Source organism: Papio anubis, chromosome 12 (assembly GCF_008728515.1).
Source record: "Papio anubis isolate 15944 chromosome 12, Panubis1.0, whole genome shotgun sequence".
Lineage (NCBI taxonomy): Eukaryota > Metazoa > Chordata > Mammalia > Primates > Cercopithecidae > Papio > Papio anubis.
In genome coordinates this window covers 20,638,063-20,663,390 of record NC_044987.1, presented here as the reverse complement: position 1 = coordinate 20,663,390, position 25,328 = coordinate 20,638,063, and the positions used below count along the sequence as shown (strand labels likewise).

At 40.7% G+C, this 25,328-nt stretch overlaps 1 protein-coding gene across 28 annotated transcripts in view; it reads right to left on the bottom strand.

Moving 5' to 3' along the window:
- The window catches only part of USP28 (ubiquitin specific peptidase 28), a 79,998-nt gene that overhangs the window by 5,748 nt on the left and 48,922 nt on the right, over positions 1-25,328 (bottom strand). For 11 of the 28 annotated variants that reach the window (XM_021926568.2, XM_021926565.2, XM_021926567.2 and 8 more), the window contains 13 exons: positions 24,598-24,725; positions 20,915-21,010; positions 14,050-14,229; positions 11,587-11,795; positions 10,281-10,351; positions 8,681-8,909; positions 5,367-5,558; positions 4,610-4,749; positions 4,263-4,448; positions 2,809-2,904; positions 1,200-1,378; positions 1,002-1,080; positions 136-215 (listed from right to left, as the gene is read on the bottom strand). In XM_021926568.2, the coding sequence (XP_021782260.2) occupies positions 136-215; positions 1,002-1,080; positions 1,200-1,378; positions 2,809-2,904; positions 4,263-4,448; positions 4,610-4,749; positions 5,367-5,558; positions 8,681-8,909; positions 10,281-10,351; positions 11,587-11,795; positions 14,050-14,229; positions 20,915-21,010; positions 24,598-24,725 (1,865 nt within the window). Of the gene's footprint in view, positions 1-135; positions 216-1,001; positions 1,081-1,199; positions 1,379-2,808; positions 2,905-4,262; positions 4,449-4,609; positions 4,750-5,366; positions 5,559-8,680; positions 8,910-10,236; positions 10,352-11,586; positions 11,796-14,049; positions 14,230-20,914; positions 21,011-24,597; positions 24,726-25,328 lie in introns of those variants that run through there. The other 17 variants (XM_021926570.2, XM_021926569.2, XM_031652928.1 and 14 more) reach the window with 4 other exon arrangements.

Here is a 25,328-nt window from a genome sequence, read left to right as displayed (position 1 = left end):
GGAAGAGAAGAGGCACACTAGTGTATGTGACAAGGGAGGTTATGCCTGGCTGTGACTCTTTAGTATTCCCAGGTAGGCATCTATAGAGAACAGCATCCTGACTAATAACCTTGGTAAAATAAAAGGCCAACATACTTTCCTTTTTGATAGAGTTCTAGGCCTGTTAGTAGATACACAGACACTTTTCGGAACAAACTATAATCTTCATGCCACTTCTGAAAAAGAATGACTACTATTAATAATTATGATCATAATAAATTGTTAGTGTCCTCTCCATCTAAGTTTTAAATTCATTACAAATATTTATTGAGCACATCTGGCTAACCACAAAAATAACAAACAAAAGCTTTCAGATAAAAACCTACTCAACATTTAATATAAAAGTCTACCATTGACCTTAATTTTCAATGTTCTGTTCCTTTCACTTGAGTAACAGAAGTATTTATTTCCTACGAGCTTTGGATTTTATCCTAACAGCTATGCCAAAGATATTCAGCTCTAACTTAAGTGAATGACCTCTTTAGGACTGGTAAAACCATCCAGATACTGAAAATATGGAAGGACACGGACATTTCTAGTCATACAGAGCAATGTTCAAGTTGAGTAAGTGTGGTGAATACACCTTGGGTGGTACATAACATTGTTTTACATAGGATGCAATTGAAAAGGTGTAGCTATGTATTTCAATGCATATTTTAAAAAATGTATCATTTAAAACAAACCAAAAGCATGATTTCAAGAATTTTACTGCCTAGGACAAGGCTAAAATAGGTATTTAAGGGAAGTGCTGATTCACTCTAACTGAAGAATGAAAATAAAGAGACCTACTATTCTGAGGGCAAGAAAATATCATTTATCCATTCTTTACTACGATTTTTGGGGGAAAGTGGGAGAACAAGTCAGTTTGTGATAGCACAAAATCGTTCATTTTGCCTTAGGTACCATCATTTACCTCAGGAATTAATGCTTTTGCTCTATAGACTTAAAAGAAAAGACTTTACCTTGTACTCTTCCATATTCATGTCATCTGGACCAATTTCCTTCAGTTTCGCTTGAGCCACCTTCATAATGCTGATTGATCTGTGTGGGACAAAGTTCAGAAAGCAATGAAAGGGCACAGGGCAAAACTTCCCCGACAGAGGAGTCGGTCTAGCCTGACCCAGACCAAGAAGGAATTCACCTGAATATTCTCTTCTCACCTTTCATCATAGCTAAGATTTTTATCTGCAAACTGTTCCAGTAGGGTTCGTTCTACTACCCTTTTAGGTGCTTCATTTTGGAAAAAGTAGACAAGCACATGTTGAAGTCGAGGATCACTGTGAGAGGTGGGGGTCTCTTTGGCAAGCTGATAAAGCCTGGAGTATTCTTCATGGAATGCCTATTAAGGGCAGAATCAATAGTTAGAAAATAGTGTGCTGTGGGCTTCTGCACTCAGAAATTGATGCCTTAGGAGCTAGGCAGTCCCTTAACTCTAAAAAAAGCAACTATGGAATATTTAAGTTTCTTGCATTTCATAAGGGATGAAACTCTGTTAGCATTCTGGCACCAAAAGCATACTGTATTTTTTTTTTTTTTTGGTATGTGAGACAGGGTCTCACTTTGTCACCCAGGCTGGAGTGCAGAGCCATGATCACAGCTCACTGCAGCCCTGAACTCCTGGGCTCAGGTGATCCTCCCACCTCAGCCTCCCAAGTAGCTGGGACTACAGGCATACATCACCATGCACAGTTAATTTTTGTATTTTTTATAGAGATGGGGTTTCACCATGTTGTCCAGGCTGGTCTCGAACTCCTGAGCTCAAGCAATCCACCCACCATGGCCTCCCAAAGTGCTGGCATTACAGGCATGAGCCACTGCGCCCAGCCTGCTGTTCTCTTAAGAAATTCAGTTTTCTCATGAAGTTCTCAGAAAAACAAATATTTAGTTTTAATTTTTATAAAAGGAAGTTCCTTACGTGTCAATGACTTAAACTTTAAGCATCTATACAAATGCAATTTTACTCAAGTATGTTTAAAAACATGGCCTGCTTTGTTACGGCCTCAAAATTACAAAGGCACAATCTAACTCAGTGTTACTAGCAGACAACTCCTAACAACAACAATGAAAAGCCCTCTAGGCTAAGTGCCATAGAGAATGCTACCGCTAGCCAAGGCTGGGTGAGGGTCAAGAGAAGAGAGGCAAACAGCTTGTTCATCAGTTGGACAGGAAAGGGAGTTTCATATCTCACTTCACGGAAGACTTTTTTTTATTTTTTGGAGACAGGGTCCCACTCTGTCACCCAGACTGGAATGTAGTGGCACAATCATGGTTCACTGCAGCCTTGAACACCTGGGCTTAAGTGATCCTCCTGCCTCAGCCTCCAAATTAGCTGGGACTACAGGCATGTGCTACCATGCCCAGCTAATAAAAAAAAAAAAAATCCTTAGTAGAGATGGGGGTCTCACTATGTTGACCAGGCTGGTTTTGAACTCCTGGCTTCAAGCAAGCCTCCTCCTGGGCCTCCCAAAGTGCTTAATTACAGGTGTGAGCCACTGTGTCCAGTCCTTTTTTTAAAAATTTTTTTATTTTTTAAGAGATAGGATCTTGTTATGTTGCCCAGGCTGGAGTGCAGTGGTGCAATCACAGTACATTTCAGCCTCCAACTCCTGGGCTCAAGTGAGCCTCTACTTCAGCTTCCTGAGTAGCTGGGACTACATGCACACACCACCATACCTAGCCTTAATCCCATTTTTTCCCTTCTTATAGAATTATTTCCCCAATATTACGATGCCTGTGTTGTAAGAATTAGAATTTTAAAAACATTGATACCTTAATCAGCCCTGCTTCAGACCCATCTCGGTCAAAGGTCTGACGGGCTTTAGCTATGGCCAGGATGACCCCTTGCATGGCAGGGCTCAGCATCACCTACCACAAGGGGGCACAAAACACAGAGAGAAAGGAGAGAAGAAAGGTTCAGCAGAAGACTGTATGAAAGCAGGCTGAACAGAGTGCTAAAGGGCAGTAGAGCAGTGTGCTCTTTGGCTAACATGTATTGCAAGCTGAGTTTCACACACCCATTCCTATGTGCACCCACCACCTCTGTCCTTCTATATAATGTCAACACCCTGCCCAAGACAAGCTATTCCTACACTATATGTTCTAATTTAGTAGGATGAAGAAAGATGTAAGCCTAAAAATATCTCCCAATATGGCACTGCTGAAGAATTCAGTTAAATTATAGTTCTCAGAGGGGAAGTGTCTAAGGTCAGAATTCCAATTTAGTTCTGTACTTTGGGTGTATATCTTACACACACAAATACTTTAGTTTTATTAGGATGAACAATACATTTAAAAGAGTCTGGAAACTAGGGACTATAAAAATATGACTCCATAAAGTGAAAACTTTTCAAGGATTTTTTTTTGCGGGGATAGGGAGACAGACTCTCGCTCTGTCACCCAGGCTGGAGTGCAATGGTGCGATCTCAGCTCACTGAAACCTGCGCCTCCCGGATTCAAGCGGTTCTCCTGCCTTAGCCTCCCAAGTAGCTGGGATTACAGGTGCACACCACCACACCCAGCTAATTTTTGTATTTTTAGTAGACAGGTTTCACCATGTTGACCAGGCTGGTCTTGAACTCCTGACCTCAAGTGATCCACCCACTTTGGCCTCCCAAAGGGCTGGGATCACAGGCGTGTGCCTCCATGCCCGGCCTTGTCAATGATTTTTTTTTAAATACCCCACAGGAAAAAAATAGAAATCTGAGAGAGACAGAATTCATTACTGTTTACGTGCAGTGCAATTGAAGAGGAGACAGACAACAAATAACTTGGGGTTCTATAGCTTCTTCCTAAAGCTTTAGAATTAAAAATAACTTTAACCCACATTTGTTCAGCTCACTGGACAACTGAAAAATTTATATCTGGAAGTAAAATAATGGACTAATATCCAGGAAAAAAAGATTCCCTACTTTAAATTAGAGGCAATCTTTCATCCATAATACCAAAAATAGAAGTAAATTTTACTTTTCTGAGCAATCTAGACTCTGCAGTGGCCCCATTAAGTATAAGCCTGGGTAGATACACATATGCTAGGAGCGCTATACAACAGAAACACAGCTATCTTTTAAATAATGGTAACTAAGGTTAAAACCAAATAGCCTTTCTTGACAATCATTTGTTGCAATGAGAAAATATCAGCTATTGGCAGATACCTTAAAACAGTCACAAGAGAAGGAAATATAAGACTGACAACAAACAGCTAAATCCTGCACTCATCTTTGTACCTCCTCATCATATCCATCTGCATCAGATCTAACCAGAATCCTTCCCACACTGGGAATCTCGACTTCAGAGACCTCAGAATTAGGCTGGGCAGTAGACTCTGCATCATTAGCCTTTGGGGGCTGTTCTGACTGCTCTGCAAGGTTTGTTTCCTGGGGCATGGGCTTCTTGGGTTCAGCTTCTTTAAGCTGTGGCAGCAGAGTTGGGAGAAAGAGTAAGAAAAAACAGGAGAAATAAAAAGGGGTTGGTTAAATGCAGCAGAGACACAGAATAACAGAAATGTGAGGAAACTGGCCCTTGCTGCTGAAAGCCCGGCCCTCCTGAACTTGGACTTCCCAGTCATTCTCACCTCACTCAGTGCCGCTTCTACACCGCTCTTCTCATAGGCACGGGCTGTGTTTGCAATAGCCTGGGCAGTTTGCTCCTTTACAATCACAGCATGCTCAGATGACAAGCAGCGAACCCCATGAGAAGAGGCTACTGAAGGCTCTGATAAAGAATTGTACAAAGGTCTTAGCATCTGACAATAAATAGTCTAGAACGCTCAGATAAAAGGCAAGCAGAATGGATACAGTTTAATATACAACCCTGTTAACATAGCTTTTTACAAAGCCTATGCAGATTTTCCCTAGAAATTAATAACTATAAGAAATGGCTACTTCAGCAAGAACTCTGATAAAGTCTGCAAATTTTGAACCCACAGATAAGTCTGTAAAATTTAATGCACTCCCAACTTTGTCATATTTGTATACATTAAGAAAACTTTCTACAAACAAGCATCTTTCAGGAAGATCACCTTTGGAGAATGGTTTTCATAAAGTCTACCTATTAATCCTATCATAGTTTCTCCCATAACCTGGGAAATAAGCAAAACTATATATACAGTGAAGGTCACAGGTAGTCTTTCTGATACTGCTTCTGTTCATCAGAAATCACATTTTAATGCCACAATTCATTCCATCAGGTTGTACCTGGCATACCAACTGTATATGAAATATACTGTGAAGACTGTGGCATCACCTAGCCAGTTGAAGAGTATAGGGCTGGCTAGGGGAGTACAGCATGAGACGTTACTGGATCACTGGCATAAATGCCTTCTCAGATACCTTGCGATGTAGAGAAGTCCTGTGATGAGGAGTTGGTGGAGGACTCCATTTGAGGGATTTTGCAAGATTGCTCTTCTTCCCACTCCTCTACTTCCTGCTCAAACCGCCAGTTATCCTCCTGAATGTAATGCTTGAGTTCCACAGATAGGGCTTCTACTTCTGACATTTGATCTGATTCATTAGGGGCTGCCTCTGAGGAAAAGCAAAGATAAAATTAAAAGATCACAAGGAAACAAAGATCACAAGGAACCAAAATATCCTTTTTAGAAAAGAAGAAAGCAGTGTATTTCACCTTTATCTTACTCCTAACTAAAAACACATACACATATAATCCATCAGAAATGCAGGCTGAGTAACTCTTATCCAAAATGCTTGGGACTAGAAGTGTTTTGGATTTCAAAGTTTTTTTCAGATTTTAGAAAATCTGCACCATTAGTTACAGCTGAGCACCCCAAATCCAAAAATTCAACATCTGAAATTCAAAATGCTCCAATGAGCATTCCCTTTCAGCATCATGTAATGAAAAAGGCTTATAAAGTTTTGAGGATTTTGGAGCATTTGGGATTTTGGATATTCACATGTGGCATGTTCAACCTGTATGGACAAAGTAAGGACAACAATCGATAACAGTGCCTGACATTTAGTAGGCACTCATTAAACATCTGCTAAGTGAATGAATAATACAGAATTAAAGATATGGAAAGTGGGCCAGGTGCAGTGGCTCATGCCTGTAATCCCAGAACTTTGAGAGGCCAAGGCAGGCAGATCACTTGAGGTAGGAGTTCAAGACCAGCCTGGCCAACATGGTGAAACCCTGTCGCTACTAAAAAAAATACAAAAATTAGCCAAGCATGGTGGCACATGCCTATAATCCCAGGTACTCAGGAGGCTGACGTGGGAGAATCGCTTGAACCTGGGAGGCAGAGGTTGCAGTAAGCTGAGGTTGCACCACTGCACTCCAGCCTGGGAGAGACAGTGAGACTCCATCTCAAAAAAAAAAAAGATTTGGAAACTGGTCACTGTCAATCACTGGATATACCAATCATTTCAGGGAAATTCAGAAAATCATTAGAGCCAATACAAATTTCAAGCTAAATAGTTTTATCAATTTAACTACTGCATTTGGTTGATAAGAATGTCCATTTCAAAAAGGTTAGAGATGAATTTCAAGACATTTAAACCATTAACTTTCACACAATTAAGTACTATGAGAAAGCAATTTGATACAATGGTGAAATGGCCAATAATACCTGGCTTTAATGGCAAGGATATCGACGACATATTAAATTTCACTTTCTAACCCTGTGACCAAAACAGTAATAATTTTAAAAAAGCCTATAGCAGATTAACACCTTCACATACTGGTTGCCTTAGTCAGTCTTTTCACTAAGCAAACGATAGTTTCCACTTGTTTGTTTCTATAACATAAAAATAAACCACGCATGCAATAACAAGGCTCCTATATACCAACAGCTAGTATATTCAAGCAGCTATTCATTCCTTCACAGAATAAATACACAATTTTGACAATCACTTACTGTTCAATGATCATTCTCTCCATTCCCTAATCCTCAACCACACTAGCAAATCAGAAAGATAATGTGCTACCTGGACAGAACATCTTACGTGTTTGTTTTTTTGAGACAAAGTCTCACTCTGTTGCCCAGGCTGGGTGCAGTGGCATGATCTCAGCTCACTGCAACCTTTGCCTCCCAGGTTCAAGGGATTCTCCTGCCTCAGCCTCCCTGGTAGCTGGAATTACAGGTGTACACGACCATGCCCGGCTAATTTTTGTATTTTTAGTAGACACAGGGTTTTACCATGTTGGCCAGGTTGGTCTTCAACTCCTGGCCTCAAGGGATCCGCCTGCCTCAGCCTCCCAAAGGGCTGGAATTACAGGCGTGAGCCACTATGCCCGGCCAACACTTTTATTCTTAACCTGTAAAAGTAATGGCGTGAGTCACCATGCCGGGGCGATGTTTCCTTACTTATGCAACACAGTAAAGTCTGAATACTAAAAACAAAAGCTTTCTATTATCTCACTTGTAAAATGTTCATCGTAAGATCTCTCATAGAGGATGTGAAAGAAAGAATAATGTAAATTGAAAACACCACAGAATTTGGAGAATTGTATTTGAATCTTGGGACTGCCATTTATTTACTAACTATGTGATTAGTCAACTTTAGAACCTCTTGGAACCTGTTATCCAGCTGGAAAATGAAGATGACAACATTTTCTAACTCCTTCCCTCCTTTTTACAGTTGTAAGTTCTTAGAGAAATAAAAGTTTGAAAGCATGCTTTAAGGAGTAAAGTACCAATATAAATGATAATTATTATTGCTCTTTGCATGAGCAGTAGTACTATAAAAATTGTTAAACTATTCAGGCAAATATACCTGTAAAACCTGTAAAATTTAGTTACTCTGGGCCAGGCTCAGTGGCCCACAACTCTAACCCCAGCACTTTGAGAGGCTGAAGCGGGTGGATCACCTGAGGTCAGGAGTTCAAGACCAGCCTGGCCAAGCTGGTGAAATCCCGTTTCTACTACAAATACAAAAATTAGCTGAGCGTGGTGGTGGGCACCTGTAATTCCAGCTACTTGTGAGACTGAGGCAGGAGAACCACTTGAACCCGGCAGGCAGAGGCTGCAGTGAGCCGAGACTGTGCCACTGTACTCCAGCCTGGGCAATAGAGCAAGACTCTGTCTCAAAAAAAGAAAGAAAAAATTTAGTTATTCTCCAAAGGGTGCAAAAATATATGTACTATCAGCACCATAAGATGGGGCAAGAAAAAAAAATATTTCACTAAAAACACAACAACAATTAGAGAATTAAAGTCTATCTACCGGAGGAAAGTTGAGTAAATTTTAAAAATACGTATATTCCACACAATGAATTATTATATAGTTGTTAAACAGAATGAGTAGATCCTTTTTCTAAAAATATAGAGATTGCTAAATACTCAATTAATGAAAAACGTTCAGAGTTGAATGGAAAAATAATCCCTTTGGGGAAAGGGGGGAGGGGCAGACACAGATAAATAGAATCTAGCATATGTATACAATGTGTCTTGAAGACTATATAAGAAACCTAACATTGTATACTTGCTGGGGAGTGGGACTTGCGGTCAAGGAAAGAAGTAGTAAAGCAAACTTGTTTTTCCTTTTCATTCCCTTTTATACTGTCTATATTTTTAAAATGTATTATTATATAATAGTAAGTTGTAAATTTTTTAAAAAGCAGTACAAGACTGTTCTTCTCCCTGAGCAGTACAGATTTTCCCCAATCTATAGATTCTGCCAAGATATTTTTACCTGCATTGAAGTAGGGTAGTTTGTCATTAATGTACATCAGACAGTAAGCACTAACATTTCTCAGGCCCCCATAGGAATCTCTTTCAACTTCTTCCCAGGAAGATTCAGTAACAGAGATGTCATTGTACTTGAGCCAGCTCTGTCGGGGCTGATTATAGATATAGGCCCAATAGTGTCCAGCATTTGCTTGTCCTTCATGAACAAGAACTGCATGCAAGCGATAAGGCACCTGTAAGTCAGAATGTACATTCTCCAGTCAGGTGAAGCAAACTAATCTGATAAAGTTTAGGTTATTAAAAATAACTATTTATGATGTGATTAATGTGGGGTTCATATTAAAACATCTTGTGGATTCAAGATGAAGTCAACAAAAACACAGCCTTGGAATTGATCAATTATGTCTCAGTTCCCAAATCTTGAAAACCAGATCATTGAACTACATGGCCTCTCTGAAGACTCTTTCAACTCTAAACTCCTCAGATCTAAAACCAAATATAACCTAAACATATGCATCCTTCTAATTCAAAACCCTGTTTATCTAAAAATAGAATCACCTTGACCACTCACACTGAAAATGCTTAGCATATTTGGGACCTAAAAAGGTTAGCAGCTATTTTGTTCCACACCTATTTTATTTGGCACCAAAATTTAAGTTAACATATTTAACTCAGCCACATGCTTCTCAGAGTTAAGTGATCACTGATCTATCTGGAGTGAAGACCCTTTTAATGACATACTTATTTGTTACAAAATTTGAAAAGCACATTTGTATATTTTCAATATGGAGAAAATAAAACAATGCTTAAATGCTAATTAAATACTGGTAAAAGAGATGAAAGTCGTCACAGAATCAAATTAAATTTACACTTACTTTGACCTATTTTAATTACTGGTGAAGATTTTTGAATTAACACAAAAGAAAAACTGGGGAAACCTGAGTTTTACACGGTGCATTCCTGTTAAGCAATGGGACTGTGCCTCAATGCCATTCTAGAAACAGGGCTCTCCTCCTACAGTCATTCTGCCCATTCCATTCATTCACACAGAAGACACTGAAAGTCCATGCCCCTAACTAGAATAGGTTCAGAGACACTCCTGGAGGCTCTCTTCCCCTCCATTCCCAGAATTTATTCTAACAAAAATTTCTGTGGATAGTAAGAAGTTCTGTCCTCTCTTTTGGAATTTATTATTATAGAAACAAAGCTTGAAAGCATGTTGTTAAATGAAAGATCTTGAAGAATCATGGAACTTTCGTACAGAAAGGATAACTGTTCTCTAGTTCAGTTTTTCCCACTGCACTACTTAAAGTACCATTATGTGAGTAATTTTTATTAGTATCTGACAGCAAACCTTTCTAAAATATGAAAAAATTCCACGTGGCAGAATTCAAACAAGTATGTGTTAAGTCCTGTTGTTGATAAAAGGTATATTGCTTTCTTTAGCCTAAAATAGAGAAACAGAACAACATCAATTTCTACCTTAAGTTTATTCTTACATCTTAGGGGAATTCCCATTGGGTTTAAAAGAAAACTATCAAATTTTATTTTTGTATCTACCATTAGCACATGCCTTGACTACTTCCCATCAATTTTCATTCTACCTGACGAAGGAGAGGATCGCAGTACATCTGTTCAATAGTCTGAGTAGTACTTGCAATACAATTCTTTAAATCTGTTTGGAAAAAGAAAAAAGCTTCATTAAAATTATCTCATTCTATGTCACACAGGCTACTTCAACTAAGCAAAGAATATTGCTAGGGTCCTAATGATTTCAGCTTCCCTCTAGGAACCACGAAGCAGTACACAGTTTTAAAGCAGCTAACTTTAAACCGAACTTTAGGTTATGAAGGCTTTTAGTTCAATGTAATTATATTAAGGTTTTGAAAAATTATTTTTTATAATTGGCACCACAATTTCTAAAAGAGTAAGCTGTTTAGGAAAAGATTTTAATGGGTCACTTGGCTGTAAAATGTATGTCTCAGACAGGATCTGAAATGAGAAAGCAGAACAAAGGGTAAGGCTAAATTTCTCTGAATAGGAATCTGGGAAGAATCTGGAATTTCCATCATCTTTTTGTTCCCTAGACAAAAGGAGAAAGGAAGGGGGCTAGTCTGAGCAATATGGGCAATGAGGTCAAAGGGCTTTTTAAGAATACAATGCTGAATAATCCAATTTTACATTGTGCGTACTGCTCAAACACTCTGCCTCATTAACCTTCAGTAAAAGCATGCTTCATATAGAAAAGACCGAAGAGTAGAAGTCCAGAAAAGTTAAATGCTAAATCTGGGTCAACTTAAGCTAGAGTTCAGATAAACTACCACAGAGACAGAAATCAGCAGATGCAGAAAAATCTCAGCAAAGGTGATCATTTCCCAGAAATTTTGAGGGGGAGATCCTTCCACATCTGTATAATAGGGGTGTGTGAGCCAAGCTTACAGGGCACTAGAAGTGCAAAAGAAGTCACAATTACCATGTCAAAATTCAAAAGCTTGGGCCAGGCGTGGTGGCTCACACCTGTAGTCCCAGCAATTTGGGAGGCCAAGGCGGGCAGATCAGTTTAGGTCAGTAGTTTAAGACCAGCCTGACCAACATGGGGCAACCCCGTCTCTACTAAAGAAAAAAAAAAAAAAAACAGCCAGGTGTGGTGGTACATGCCTATAATCCCAGCTACTTGGGAGGCTGAGGCATGAAAATCGCCTGAACCCGGGAGGCGGAGGTTGCAGAGAGCTGAGACTGCACCACTGCACTCCAGCCTGGGTGACAGAGCGAGACTCCATCTGAGGCGGGGTGGGGGGGAATTCTGTAGCATGTACAGTAATGTCAGGAAGTGCACCAAGGTGCTTAACCTCCAAACAGTCAAAAAACAGAAAAGGCAAAGAGTAACTGACAAGCTTTAAAAGAGCCAACCTTGTATATCTTGTTCAATCTCACTCCTCCACCTCTGAAGACAGGTCTTAACAAAGTTTATCTCCTCATCTGTGACTGTTCGTGGAGCTGGCTGTGCAGGCATTTCCATGGAAGACCGAGAAGATGTCAGTGGTTTAGACTTGTGTAGAGAATCTTCAGGAGAAGAAAAGCTACTTTCAACATCCAGAGAAGAGCTTTCTGTACTTGTACTGAGGAAGACAAAAATCATGCTCAGATGATAATTTCCAAAAGACACCTTAGCCTAAATTATGTACTTTGGAAAGCAAGATGCTATATGAAAAAGTACAGGTATTCAGTGAGCATTAACTCTATAAAGGTACGGAGCCAAGCTTTTTCTCTAAATACATCATCTCATGTACCACAACTGGCCTGTGAGGCAGATACTATGCTATCTCTATTTTACCAACTGCAAGCCTAAGGTTTAAAGAAATTAACCAACATGCCCAAGTTCACCAAGGTACAAGGTAATGAAAAGGAATCCAAAGCCAGATCGGCCAGAGTCTTTAGTTCATGTTCTCTGACCACTGATTATTCCTTCTCATGAGGATGGGAAGAGAAGGAAAATGGAAAACAGAAGACTAGGCCTGCAAGAATCAAAGAATCAACTACAGAGTTTACAAGATGAAGGCAACTAAAGTGACACTATCCATCCAGGAACAAAATACACAGAAGCAAGAAAAAGGAAGCATCAGTTGAATATACAACTCACAGGAATACACACTAGGTGACATCTTGGGGAGTTCTGAGAGAAGGTCTTCAAGTCAAACAATCCTAGCTCTACTACTTTAGCTAAATACCCAAGGAAAAGAGTATTTAGCCTCAGGTAAATAATATCTCAACTACAAAATATAAATGTTAAATTCTTTACCTCTTTACTGTAAACTAACAGAGAATAAAGCATACAAAGTAAATGTTAATTTCTCTATTAACCTATTGTCAGAGTAAAACTGCAGGTCGACACACCAGCAGGAATATAAGTTTCTAACTGTAGTTAGGTTTCTCTTTTACACCGAAGCTCAAGAATATAAACTTCCTTTATTTTTTTTACTTTAAAAAAAACTCTCACTCCTGCCGGGCGCGGTGGCTCACGCCTGTAATCCCAGCACTTTGGGAGGCTGAGGCGGCTGGATCACGAGGTCAAGAGATCAAGACCATCCTGGCCAACATGGTGAAATCCCGTTTCTACTAAAAATACAAAAATCAGCGCACCTGTAGTCCCAGCTACTCAGGAGGCTGAGGCAGGAGAATCACTTGAACCTAGAAGGCGGAGGTTGCAGTGAGCTGAGATCACGCCACTACACTCCAGCCTGGCGACGGAGTGAGACTCCATCTCAAAAAAACAAAAACAAAAAACCCTCACTTCCTCCTCACTCTCTCACATGCACAAAATAATGGAGGAAATCTCTTTTTCCTAAGGTCCATATTTATGGAAAAATACACCCAACAAGAGAATAGATATCTCAGTTTCAGAGGAGATTACACACATACACCTCCCTGTAATTTTTAAATCTAATACCAAGCACTATTATTTTAGTTGATTAAAAAGCCTGCCAAACCACTTTTTAAATTAAAACTATTTACATTTCATAATGTACATAAAAAGATTCTATTTTTTTAAAAAGTGAAAAGTGAAAGCGCAGCCCCACTCCTATCCCCAGACTCATGTCACTCCTTAGAGATAATCATTCTTGACATTTGGTATGTTCTATCCAAATAAGCATTTCTATGCATACATGGATGAATAAATATTAATACATGGGGGAGGGGAGGATTGTTGGGGAGAATAGTCAAGATTTTTTGACAAAAAAGTCTAACTTTTTATTGAGTATTAGCGTTTTTATTAGTCAGGCAACACATATCAAATGTCCCAGCTACGTTTCATAGCTCCTCGAGGCAATAAAGATTGTTGCGCATGGCTGGATGGAATCAAATCAGAGGGCTCCTGTGACTTTGCCTCCCTCTGTCTTTACTAGAGAAGCCCCTCTAGGCTGTCCTCTTATTTCTATCCAGTTCTTTTTCAAGTATTAATTTTCGGTTCAGGAATAAGCCTCCGTTTCCTTGATGTTTCTTAGTCATGCATATTTCAAGTGTGGGAGCATGAGATGTTTTGGAAGAGCAGGGCTTGAAGTTTCCTTTGAGAAAGGCCTTTAATGGCAGCTAGCTTGTAGTTTAAAACAAAGCATCACTGAGTGGAGCCTGAACACTATCCTGAACAGTTCGAGAAGCCTCTGAAATAACCCAACCGTCCTATGGATAAGACAAATGCACTGGTGGGCCCACTCCCACCCAAGCGACAGGCAGCAAAATCCTTCCCTTTAAGACAAAGAGTTCACAGCTCCTGTGCTCTTATAGGTAAGTGTGAATCAGGTATAAAGATAGTGCATAGTTTAAATTATACCAGAAAAAACAATACATACCATTTAAAAAAATTGTTTTCATTACCTTTCCTTGGATGTCTGGTCAGAAACTGGGCAGTGCACTGAAGAAAGTGGTAATGTCATGTGTGTGTCACTTTCAGGTGGACAGCTTTCTGAGGCAGGTTTTGTACTAGCAAATTCAATAACATATTTCAGCATGTCCGGGAGCGGGAACCGAGCTGGGCCTGAGCCATATTTCACATACCTAAGAGGCAAAGACATTGGTACTCTACTGCCCGAGTCTGTTTTGTATTTTACGAGTCGCTGACAAAAGATCTGTTTAGCACATGGAGTCAATGAAAAGGCTTATTCCTAGGGGTTATACAATATTTAACAGGGTCCTCAATCTATAGGGTAAAAATTCCGTAACTACAAAACTAAAAATTGCCAACAATCTGAAGTTGTATATCTGGCAGGAAACATTTCGAATGGGCTCCTATTCAAAGTCATGACAGTTACACTTTCTCATGAAGTCATATTACATTTAGGTTTTGATCATTTATTTATTTTTTGTTTTTGTTTTGAGACAGAGTCTCCCTCTGTCGCTCAGGCTGGAGTGCAGTGGCACGATCTCGGCTCACTGCAAGCTCCGCCTCCCGGGTTCATGCCATTCTCCTGCCTCAGCCTCCTGAGTAGCTGGGACTACAGGTGCCCGGCCACCATGCCCGGCTAATGTTTTTGTATTTATAGTAGAGACAGGGGTTCACCGTCTTAGCTAGGATGGTCTTGATCTCCTGACCTCGTGATCCGCCCGCCTCAGCCTCCCAAAGTGCCAGGATTACAGGCATGAGTCACCGCACTGGGCTTTTTAATGTATTTTTGAGATGGGGTCTCGCTCTGTGGCCCATGTGGGAGTACAGTGGTACAATCTCAGCTCACTGCAACCTCTGCCTCCCAGGTTCAAGCAATTCTTCTGCCTCAGCCTCCTAAGTAGCTGGAATTACAGGCGTCTGTCACCTCATCCAGCTAATTTTTGTATTTTTAGTAGAGAGAGGGTCTCACCATATTGGCCAGGCTGGTTTCAAACTCCTGACCTCAAGTAATCCACCTGTCTTGGCCTCCCAAAGTGCTGGTATTATAGGTGTGAGCCACCGTGCCTGGCCAGCTTTGGTCATAAAAATAAATTGTTTCTTAAAGGAAAAGAAATGTATTACTAGTACCCAAATCTGAAGATAATTTTAGTGAACTAGTATCCAAGGTTTTTTTCTTTGCTGCCCTTTAGATTAACTACTTTACAATCAAGAAATGAAAGAAAGCAAGCCAAAAATAGGAAGTAGGTGTTGATAAAGGCCAGAGTTTAAGAAAGTGACAAATCTTTCCTCTGCAGGGTCCAAAGTGCCCTATTAGTCATATACTGATTCAATGGCATGGGCCAGGCATAAATTACTGAAGATTTCTTTAGAGTGAGTAAATAATAAATACCAAATACTCCGCCATTAGTAGAACATTACGTTAGACTCAATAAAGAGATTTAGTTTAATGAACTTTCAAGTTCACTCAAGTAGAGAGTCTAAGTGGTATGATAATCAACCTGACCTGTTGATACAGGTAACCCCACAATTCTGGGATTCCATTTTACAAGGGAAGAGGGTCACATCACATTTTTCTTCTCTAAATAAAGTGAAATAAAGAAACAGGTACAAAATTTAGAGAAAGAACACCATGTATTTCTACATTTAAAAAAATTATAAAATGAAAGTGGAAAATAAAGCACAATGCAACTCAAAGTCAACTACATGTTAGAGGGTAGACAGCACAGGCACTTCATCTTCACTAATTTAAAGAAGAAAGAAAATTCGAATCTGCTAACTACACAAGTCACATCTTTCATTTAAAAGATCTTGACTGGGCACAGCATCTCATGCCTGTAATCCCAACACTTTTGGAGGCTGAAGCAGGAGGATCACTTGAGGTCAGGAGGCTGGCCTGGGCAACACAGTGAGACCCTGTCTCTATTTTTTTTTAATATAAAAAAATTAAAAATAAAAGGATCTCAAATGTATAAAAGTAGAAGAACCTTAAGAACTGTTTTATCCCTTCCGATCTATCTCCTCGCCTTCACTTCTCCCATTATCAGCTTCTCTAAACTCTCATCTTTCAAATTTCATGTGACTTTTTTTTTTTTGAGACACAGTCCCATTCTGTCACTCAGGCTGGAATGTGGTGGTGCTATCTCGGCTCACTGCAACCTCTGCCTCCTGGGTTCAAGCGATTGTCCTGCCTCAGCCTCCCAAGTAACTGGGACTACAGGCATGTGGTGCCACGCCCATCTAATTTTTATATTTTTAGTAGAGATGGGGTTTTGCTATGTCGGCCAGGCTGGTCTCGAACTCCTGACCTCAAGTGATCCACCCACCCCAGCCTCCCAAAGTGCTGGGATTACAGGCCTGAGCCACTGTGCCCGGCCAACATTTTTATTCTTAAACTGTAAAAGTAATGCACGTACCTGGTATGAAAATTCAAATACAAAAAAGTATAAAACAGACCATAAAACTCATCTACCTCCATCTCAGTTCTACTACCTGATGGTATCCATTAACAGTTTCTTTTATATTTTCCCAGGACTGTGTCACACATATACAAGCAGATATGTGTAACCTTAAAAAAAAAAAATCTGAAATTTACAATCATTTTATTTTTTCCATTGTAAAAATGTATCAAGGGAATAATTAGAGTTTTTAGGGGCTTGGTTTACCAAGATAAAGACTAAAAACTTTTTTTTTTTTTTTTTTTTTTTTGGAGACAGAGTTTCGCTCTTGTTGCCCAGGCTGAGGTGCAATGGCATGATCTTGGCTCACTACAACCTCCACCTCCCGGGTTCAAGTGATTCTCCTGCCTCCGCCTCCCGAATAGCTAAGATTACAGGCATGTGCCACCACGCTTGGCTAATTTTGTATTTTTAGTAGAGACGGGGTTTCACCATGTTGGTCAGGCCGGTATGGAACTCCTGATCTCAAGTGATCCACCGTGCTTGGCCAGACTAAAAACCATTAACCCATTTATGGCTAGTGTTCCATTACTGGAATGCTAAGCTTGTGGGAGTTATTTATATCCTACGGCTCAAGGTCATCACCAAGGTCTTATTTTTCGCAAAAAAAATTTGCAGCCTCCAGCCTAAATGAGTTAGAAACACTTTACAAATTCTATTTTTTTTTTTTTTTTTTTTTGAGACAGAGTCTCGCTCTGTCACCCAGGCTGGAGTGCAGTGGCGCGATCTCGGCTCACTACAAGCTCCGCCTCCCGGGTTAATGCCATTCTCCTGCCTCAGCCTCCTGTGTAGCTGGGACTACAGGCGCCCACCACCACGCCCGGCTAATTTTTTGTATTTTTAGTAGAGATGGGGTTTCACCGTGTTAGCCAGGATGGTCTCCATCTCCTGCCCTCATGATCCGCCCACCTCGGCCTACCAAAGTGCTGGGATCACAGGTGTGAGCCACCACACCGGGCCTTACAAATTCCTTTTTAATCTACCATTGGAACCTACATGAAATAAATCCTCTATTACCTTAGGAAAGAGACTGCTTTCCTAAATCAGAAAAGCTGATTTCCAAGCTACTGTCTTACCTCCACTGCCTTAGAACCCTAAGGAGAACTAAACCTCACCTGCGATGGCACCTCTGGCAGTCAAGTAGGAAGAACGAGCAATGTCCTGAAACAGGCTAGATGCAGACTGTGATCCAAAAGCAGAGGCTGTGTTAGGAATGGGACCACATAATTTATTATCAAACCAGGATACTTCTGAGAGTGAAAGAAGGTGCTGTTAATTATTCAAGAAGCAGCAGCACAAAATGAGCCATACAGCCACTCTAGTGATCAGGTACTTTGGGAAATTACATTTCCCAGTATGCCCTGTCCCTTGAAAGTCAAAATGCTTCACTGGCACAGAGCACCCTAGGACCTGGGGATAGCACCATGTAAGAGGTAAAAGACACAGGGCTGCTTCTGACATGGATGTTTCCTCCTTCCATGGGACACTTAGCCAGACACAGGACACAACACCAGAGATGGAATTTCAATGGATATTAAATCTAGAGTAGAACTTCTCTCTTGCCAACATTTTTAGCTTCCAAAGATGTGGAGCTAGTTGAGACGTCCATTGGTCTACTTCCCTGTTTCTCCTGGTACTGCTTCTGACTCCCCACGTCACCAACATCGCCACTGCCACCAGTCTTTCGGGGAATTCTGGGCAAGTTGTTCTTCCCACTTGAGTTCAACGAATTTGTATAGATCCATGGTGGCCTGGGTGTCTTCCACAGAGGAATGCCTATTTTCCCAACCCAGATGTCCCAATTCAGCAGATTCTTGATGAGACGCTTCAAAGACATGGTGACGTTCACCGTGCAATCACCCTTCTAGTTGGGGAGGAGAAGGGGAATATGGGAGTTGTCACTGGTGAGGGACTTCGGATGAAAGTACTGAAGGACTTTGAAGTCATCATGGATGGCATGTCCACCACCATCTTCCCTGTATCTTCAAGATATGCCACGAGCAATCTTGAAAGAGCATGGCATTCACTATGTGCTGCTTCTGGACACCACTCCACCTGGTCTGGCAGTTCACAGTGTGGCCGGGGAGGATGTACTCATCATGAAGCACATCTCTACTGTAGCTGACAGTGCTACATGGAACCAAGAAAGTAACATGCCCCTTGGGTCCTGGGTCCAGCACCTCACAGCCATCTGCCACTATTGTTCCTTGGCAACTTCTAGAATGCTCCAAAGCATTTATTTTGAGTGAGCGTGGGTAGAGTTCTGTGGGGCGCTGACCTGAGAGGATTTGTTCTGTGGGCCTTTCTTCTGGGAGTGGGTTGGGTGGCCATTAATGTTTAGAAGGGCACCTCCAGCAAATCTACTTAGCTGCAACAGAATCAGCATTCTTTGAAGAGGCAGGGGACAGCCAAGACACTGCAGCTTTCCTGTCCAGGGACTCTTCTGACCCACTGCTGGAGGCAGCTGCCTTATTTTCTGGGAATGGAGGGGTCTTCCAAGTGCCATCCACCCTAGGAGTTTCCTCTTTCTTTGGAGGTTCTGAGTGTAACTTGGGCGCCTTGCTAGCGGGCTGGTTCTTTTTATTCAGAAAGCCTCTCTGTTCCAAAAGCTGCCACTTCTTAACAAAATCTGGTGCTTGGCAGTTCCTTCTAATGCCTTTTTGGGAGCAGGTTCCGCCAAATCCAGACTGAGGAGTCAGGTAGACATGGGGACGGTGGGTGGTGAAGGGTGTGAGGGCGGGGTGGGGGAGTGGGGGAACATGTTCCCTGGCCCCTCTGGCCTCATGAAGGTACAACTCGAAAGTCTCATTTTATTTTAAAACAAAAGTATTATCATGCTAAGGAAAATGCTCCTATATTCTATTTTGAAATCCAGAATACCCTGTTGTTTCCTGGTAAATTGGTACTTTTGAACTATAAAACATTGTTTCTTTTATGTTGTTGTGAAGAGATGGGGTCTCTTATGTTGTTGTGAAGAGATGGGGGCCAGGCGCAGTGGCTCACACCTGTAATCCCAGCACTTTGGGAGGCCGAGGCAGGTGGATCACGAGGTCAGGAGTTCAAGACCAGCCTGGCCAACATGGTGAAACCTTGTCTCTACTAAAAATACAAAATTAGCTAGGCATGGTGGCACATGCCTATAATCCCAGCTACTCAGGAGGCTGAGGCAGGAGAATCACTTGAACCCAGGAGGCGGAGGCTGCAGCGAGCTGAGATCGTGCCACTGCACTCCAACCTTGGAGACAAATCAAGACTCCATCTCAAAAAAAGAAAAAAAGAGAGGGGGAGAGAGAGAGAGATGGAGTCTCGCTAAGTTGCACAGGCTGGTCTCAAACTCCTGAGCACAGGCAATCCTCTTGCCTCAGTCTCCCATATAGCTGGGATTATAGGCACATGATACCACATCCAGTTGATATTGTTGATTCTATAAAAATAATTTAAAATGTCCAGCCTTACAAAGTATCACTAAAACTTAAAGGTTTAGTAAAATACTGCCAGACTTAAGAGTCCTGAAAATCACTTCCAGTACAGTATTTGAGGAACCGGTTTTCAGCTTAAGTCTCTATTAAGACAAATGACTAGTCACAATATATCTTGTATAAGCTCTTCCGGAGTTAAGAGCGGAAGCTGCAGTGGTAGCGGTGCAGGTACAGTGCAGGGTCCATCTTAGGGCTGGTATGGAAAGTGTTGCCCTTCAGGGAAATTAATGGCCTAATAAGGGAGTAGGTGGAGGTGGGGTGGTCGTAGAAAGAAAACTGTTAAGTGGATAAAGGGAGGAGAAGCTATTGACTGTGTATGTGATCTCTTTCTTAAGTGCAAAATCAACAGGATCTATCTAGACTAGAAAGAAATTAAATTGACTCCTAAGGAAATTACAGAAAATCATTCCACAGAAATAGTGTAAAACCAACAATCAAAAAAGTGAAAATTTCTCAGAAAGAGAAAGAACTCTGTATGCATCAGAAATATTAGCCCTTTTAATCAGCACTGCTCTAGGTAGAAAAGCACTGTTTTTTATCTTTCTTAGACACTTCAGAAACTGCTTTTCCAAAAGTGGACGGGACCATTGTGACACTTGCCTCTCTCATGTTTGTGAAGAAGATGGCAAGGGGAGTAGGAAAAAAGGCTATAAAATCAGAACTCAGGTTCTCCTCAGTACACTGCAGTAACTGTGTGGCTCTGGGTCACTTAAGTACTCTGGGACTGCTATTTACCCCTATGAATAATACTAGCTGATCTTGAAGACTGCTTTACACTTAGACACAAAATTTTCTTAGCTATTTTATAAAATACTCTAGTTAATATTTAAACGTTGAGTTAATTTTTAAAGAAAAACAAAGTATATGTTTTTAATATTCTACTGTCTTTTACATTTCTAAGCATGAAGGTGTCCAAAACTCACCTTTCCAATTTTTGCTGCAGAATTTTTATTTCCTCCTTCAACTTTCGAATACACTCTCTCTTATTTCGAATAAGCTCCTTGCTCCTGTACATGTACCTAAGTAAATAATCCCACAAACACAATTTATATTTTAAAACATTAATGACATAAAGTCTCAATAAACTAAAGATTCAAGGAAACTTCTTCAATCAGATATAGGGCACCTATGAAAAACATATGGCTGACATTATACCCAAGGGTAAGACTGATACATTCCCCCTAAGATCAGGAACAAGGATACCCACTCTTGCTACTTCTGTTACATATTCAACTGAAGATATAACCAATGCAATAAAGTAAGAAAAACAAACGAAAGGCATGCAGATAGTAAAGAATGAAGTAAAGCTGCCTTTTAGTTCCACATGATGTAAGTATCTATGCAGAAAATCTTAAGGAACCTAAAAAAATACATCAGAACTAATAAGTGAGGTTAGTAAAGTCAAAGGACACAAAGTCAATTTAAAAAAAAAAGAAAAAAAAATCAACTGCTATTCTATACACTTGTAAAGAACAAATGAAAAATTAAATTAAAAGCAGGAATTAGAGATAAATTTAATCAAACATGTGCAAGACCTGTACACTAAAAATTACAAAACATTGTTGAGAGGTATTAATAAGGACTTAAATAAATCTCTATTTAATAAATGGAGCTAAACACTGTTCATGGATTGAAGGACTCAATATTATTATTATCTTTGAGATGGAGTCTCACTCTTGTCACCCAGGCTGGAGTGCAATGGCGCGATCTTGGCTCACTGTAACCTCCGCCTCCTGGGTTCAAGCAATCCTCCTGCCTCAGCCTCCCAAGTAGCTGGAATTAACAGGTGCCACCACCACACCTGGCTAATTTTTGAATATTTTTTAGTAGAGATGGGGGTTTCACCATGCTGGTCAGGCTGGTCTCGAACTCCCTACCTCAGGTGATCTACCCACCTCAGCCTCCCAAAGTGCTGGGATTACAGGCATGAGCCACCATGTCCGGCTGAAGGACTCGATATTATTATTAAGATGTTGGACCAGGTGCAGTGGCTTACACCTGTAATCCCAGCACTTTGGGAGGCTGAGGCAGGCGGAGTCGGGAGTTCGAGACCAGCCTGACCAATGTGGGAGAAACATCATCCCTACTAAAAATACAAAATTAGCTGGGCGTGGTGGTACCATGCCTGTAATCCCAGCTACTTGGGAGGCTGAGGCAGGAGAATCACTTGAACCTGGGAGGCAGAGGTTGCAGTGAGCCAATAACACACCACTGCACTCCAGGCCTGGGCAGCAAGAGTGAAACTGTCTCCAAAAAAAAAAAGAAGATGTCAATTCTCCCCAAACTGATCCATAAGTTCAAAACATCACCAAGCAAAATCCCAATAGCCACTGGGTAGAAATTGACAAGCTGATAAACATTTACATAGAAATGCAAAGGACTAGAATACCTAAAACAATTTTGAAAAAGAAGAACAAAGCTGGAGGATTCACACTATCTAATGTCAAGATTTACAATAAAGACATAGTAATCAAAACAATATGGCACTGGCATTAGACAGAACAGACTCCAGATACAGAACCCCACGTATATGTTCAATTAATTTTTGACAAAGTGCCAAGATAATTCGATGGGGGAAAAGGAAATATAAATCAAAGGAAAAATTAAGATATTCCTACACACCCACTAGATGGCTAAAATTAGAAACACTTATAATTCCAAGCACTGGCAAGGATGTAGAGCAAATGGAGCCCTCACACATTGCCAGAGGGAATGAAAAACTGTATAGTCACTTTAGAAAATAGTTTGGAAATTTCTTATAATGTTAAATATACACTTTTCATAGAACCAAGCAATCCTACTCGTACATATTTTACCCAAGAGAACTAAAATCTATGCCAAGGATTATACATGGCAGCTTCATTCATAATAGCCTAAAACTAGATACATCACCAAATGGTGAATGAAAAAAAAACAGCATGGCAGTACATATTACAACAGACTAATACTCAGCAATAAAAAGGAGTAAATTACTTACATATAAACAACATGGATGAATTGCAAAAACATTATCCTAGAGAAAGGACACAACCAGAACAGAATACCTACTAAATATTAATGTTACTAATGCCACATTCTAGAAATGGTAACATTATAGGGTCCAAAAACATTAAGTGGTTGCCAGGACCTGGGAATGGAGAGAAGGGCATTGATCACAATGGGGCAAGGAAAACCTTTTGGGTGCTGGAAATGTCCTACATATTGACTGTGACGGTGGTTATTTGACTGTATATTTGTTAGAACTCACTGGTTATATGCTTAAAAATAAACCATGGAATAAGAATGACTACATAAAAAATAAGCAAAAGAGGCCAGGCACCGTGGCTCATGCCTATAACCCCAGCACTTTGGGAGGCGGAGGTAGGCGGATCACGAGGTGAGCAGATCCAGACCATCCTGGCCAACATGGTGAAACTCCGTCTCTACTAAAAACACAAAAATTAGCCAGGTGTGGTGGCGCGTGCCTGTAATCCCAGCTATTTGGGAAGCTGAGGCAGGAGAATCGCTTGAACCCAGGAGGCAGAGGTTGCAGTGAGCCGAGATGTTGCCACTGCACTCCAGCCTGGTGACAAAGCAAGACTCTGTCTCAAAAAAAGAAAGAAAAGAAAAGAAAAGAAAAGAAAAGAAAAAAGAAACTCAAGCCACTACACCTTTTTTTTTTTTTTTTTTGAGGCAGGGTCTCACTCTGTCACCCAGGCTGGAGTGCAGTGACACAAACAGGGCTCACTGCAGCCTCTACTTCCCAGGCTTAGGTTCAAGCAACTCTCCTGCCTTAGCCCCACCAAGTACCTGGGACTACAGGTGCACACCAGTACACCCAGTTAATTTTATTTTATTTTTAAGAGACGGGGTTTTGTCTTGTTGCCCAGGCTAGTCTTAAAACTCCTGAGCTCAAGTTATCTGCTTACCTTGTCCTCCCCAAAGTGCTAGGATTACAGATGTGAGCCACCATGCCTGGTCTCAACCAGACTTTTATAAAATTAAAATTCTAGGCTGGGCACAGTGGCTCACACCTGTAATACCAGCACTTTGAGGGGCTGAAGTGGGCGGATCACGTGAGGTCAGGAGTTCACAACCAGCCTGACCAATATGGAGAAACCCTGTCTCTACCAAAAATACAAAATTAGCTGGGCGTGGTGGCACATGCCTGTAATCCCAGCTACTCGGGAGGCTGAGGCAAGAGAATCACTTGAACCTGGGAGGCAGAGGTTATGGTGAGCCAAGATCACACCATTGCACTCCAGCCTGGGCAACAAGAGCAAAACTCTCTCAAAAAAAAAAAAAAAAAAAAAAAAAATTAACATTCTATAATGTAAGTCTGCTAGGAGCCCCCCAACCCCTGGAGTTCAGGTAGCTCCTACCCCCAAAAAGAGGAGGGCTTTCACCTAAAGTCTTGCTACTCAAATCATGGTCTGGAGATCAGAAGCAACATGAGCACAACCCTGGGAGGTCTTAGAAAAAGGCAAAGACCCTCAACCTAGACTCACAGAATCCAAATTTGCATATTATCATGACTCCCAGGTGATTCCTATGCATACTATACTTAGTACATGCTCATCTCTACTGCTGCAATACATCAGGAAAAAAAAATCAGCCAAGAACTCACCTGTCCATATAAATAATCTGAGGAAATTCCAGCTTATTGTGAATTTTCTCTGGCTGCCCAAGGGACTGATTAAACTCAAATCTTGAGAGTTCAAAGGTCAACACTGGAGGTAGCTTTGTAAACCAACGCTAGTGTCAAGAGTAGAAATGTGAGAGAAAGAAAAATTAATTTTAGTAAATAACAATAGCCAGATTTAAAATATCCCTCATCAACTTTCTTCCTTTGGTATAGAACTTATACTCAAGGCAAACTCATACTAGAACTTTTTTTTTTATTCCAAACACTAAAGGAAATGAACACTTAGAATCTCATTCTCTTACAGAATATGGCTCAATGTTTCTCAAGACTCCAAATTTACTAGCCAGTCAACAGAATTTTACTCAACCATCATCCTCAGAATAAACCACCCTTGGATATGTGGACTGCACTAAGCATCTACACAACTCATTTATTACATCATCAGTTTCAAAAGAGGTTTAAAAACTTAAGAAAACAGCTAGCCTAACTAAAGAATATGAAATTATGATCGAAGCAGCATGTAGCTAAAGAGACAACTCCATGGGCCAGCTAAAAAGACTCATATGTGTACATGTATTACATGCTGTTTTAGTCTATTAACCATAATTTGAATCTCCTTGATGTGTACAAAGGAAATTTGAAATAGCCTCATGGTTTTACAATTTCTCAATTTCTAAGAAAAATCTCTGAATTTCAAAAATTTACAGAGGTCT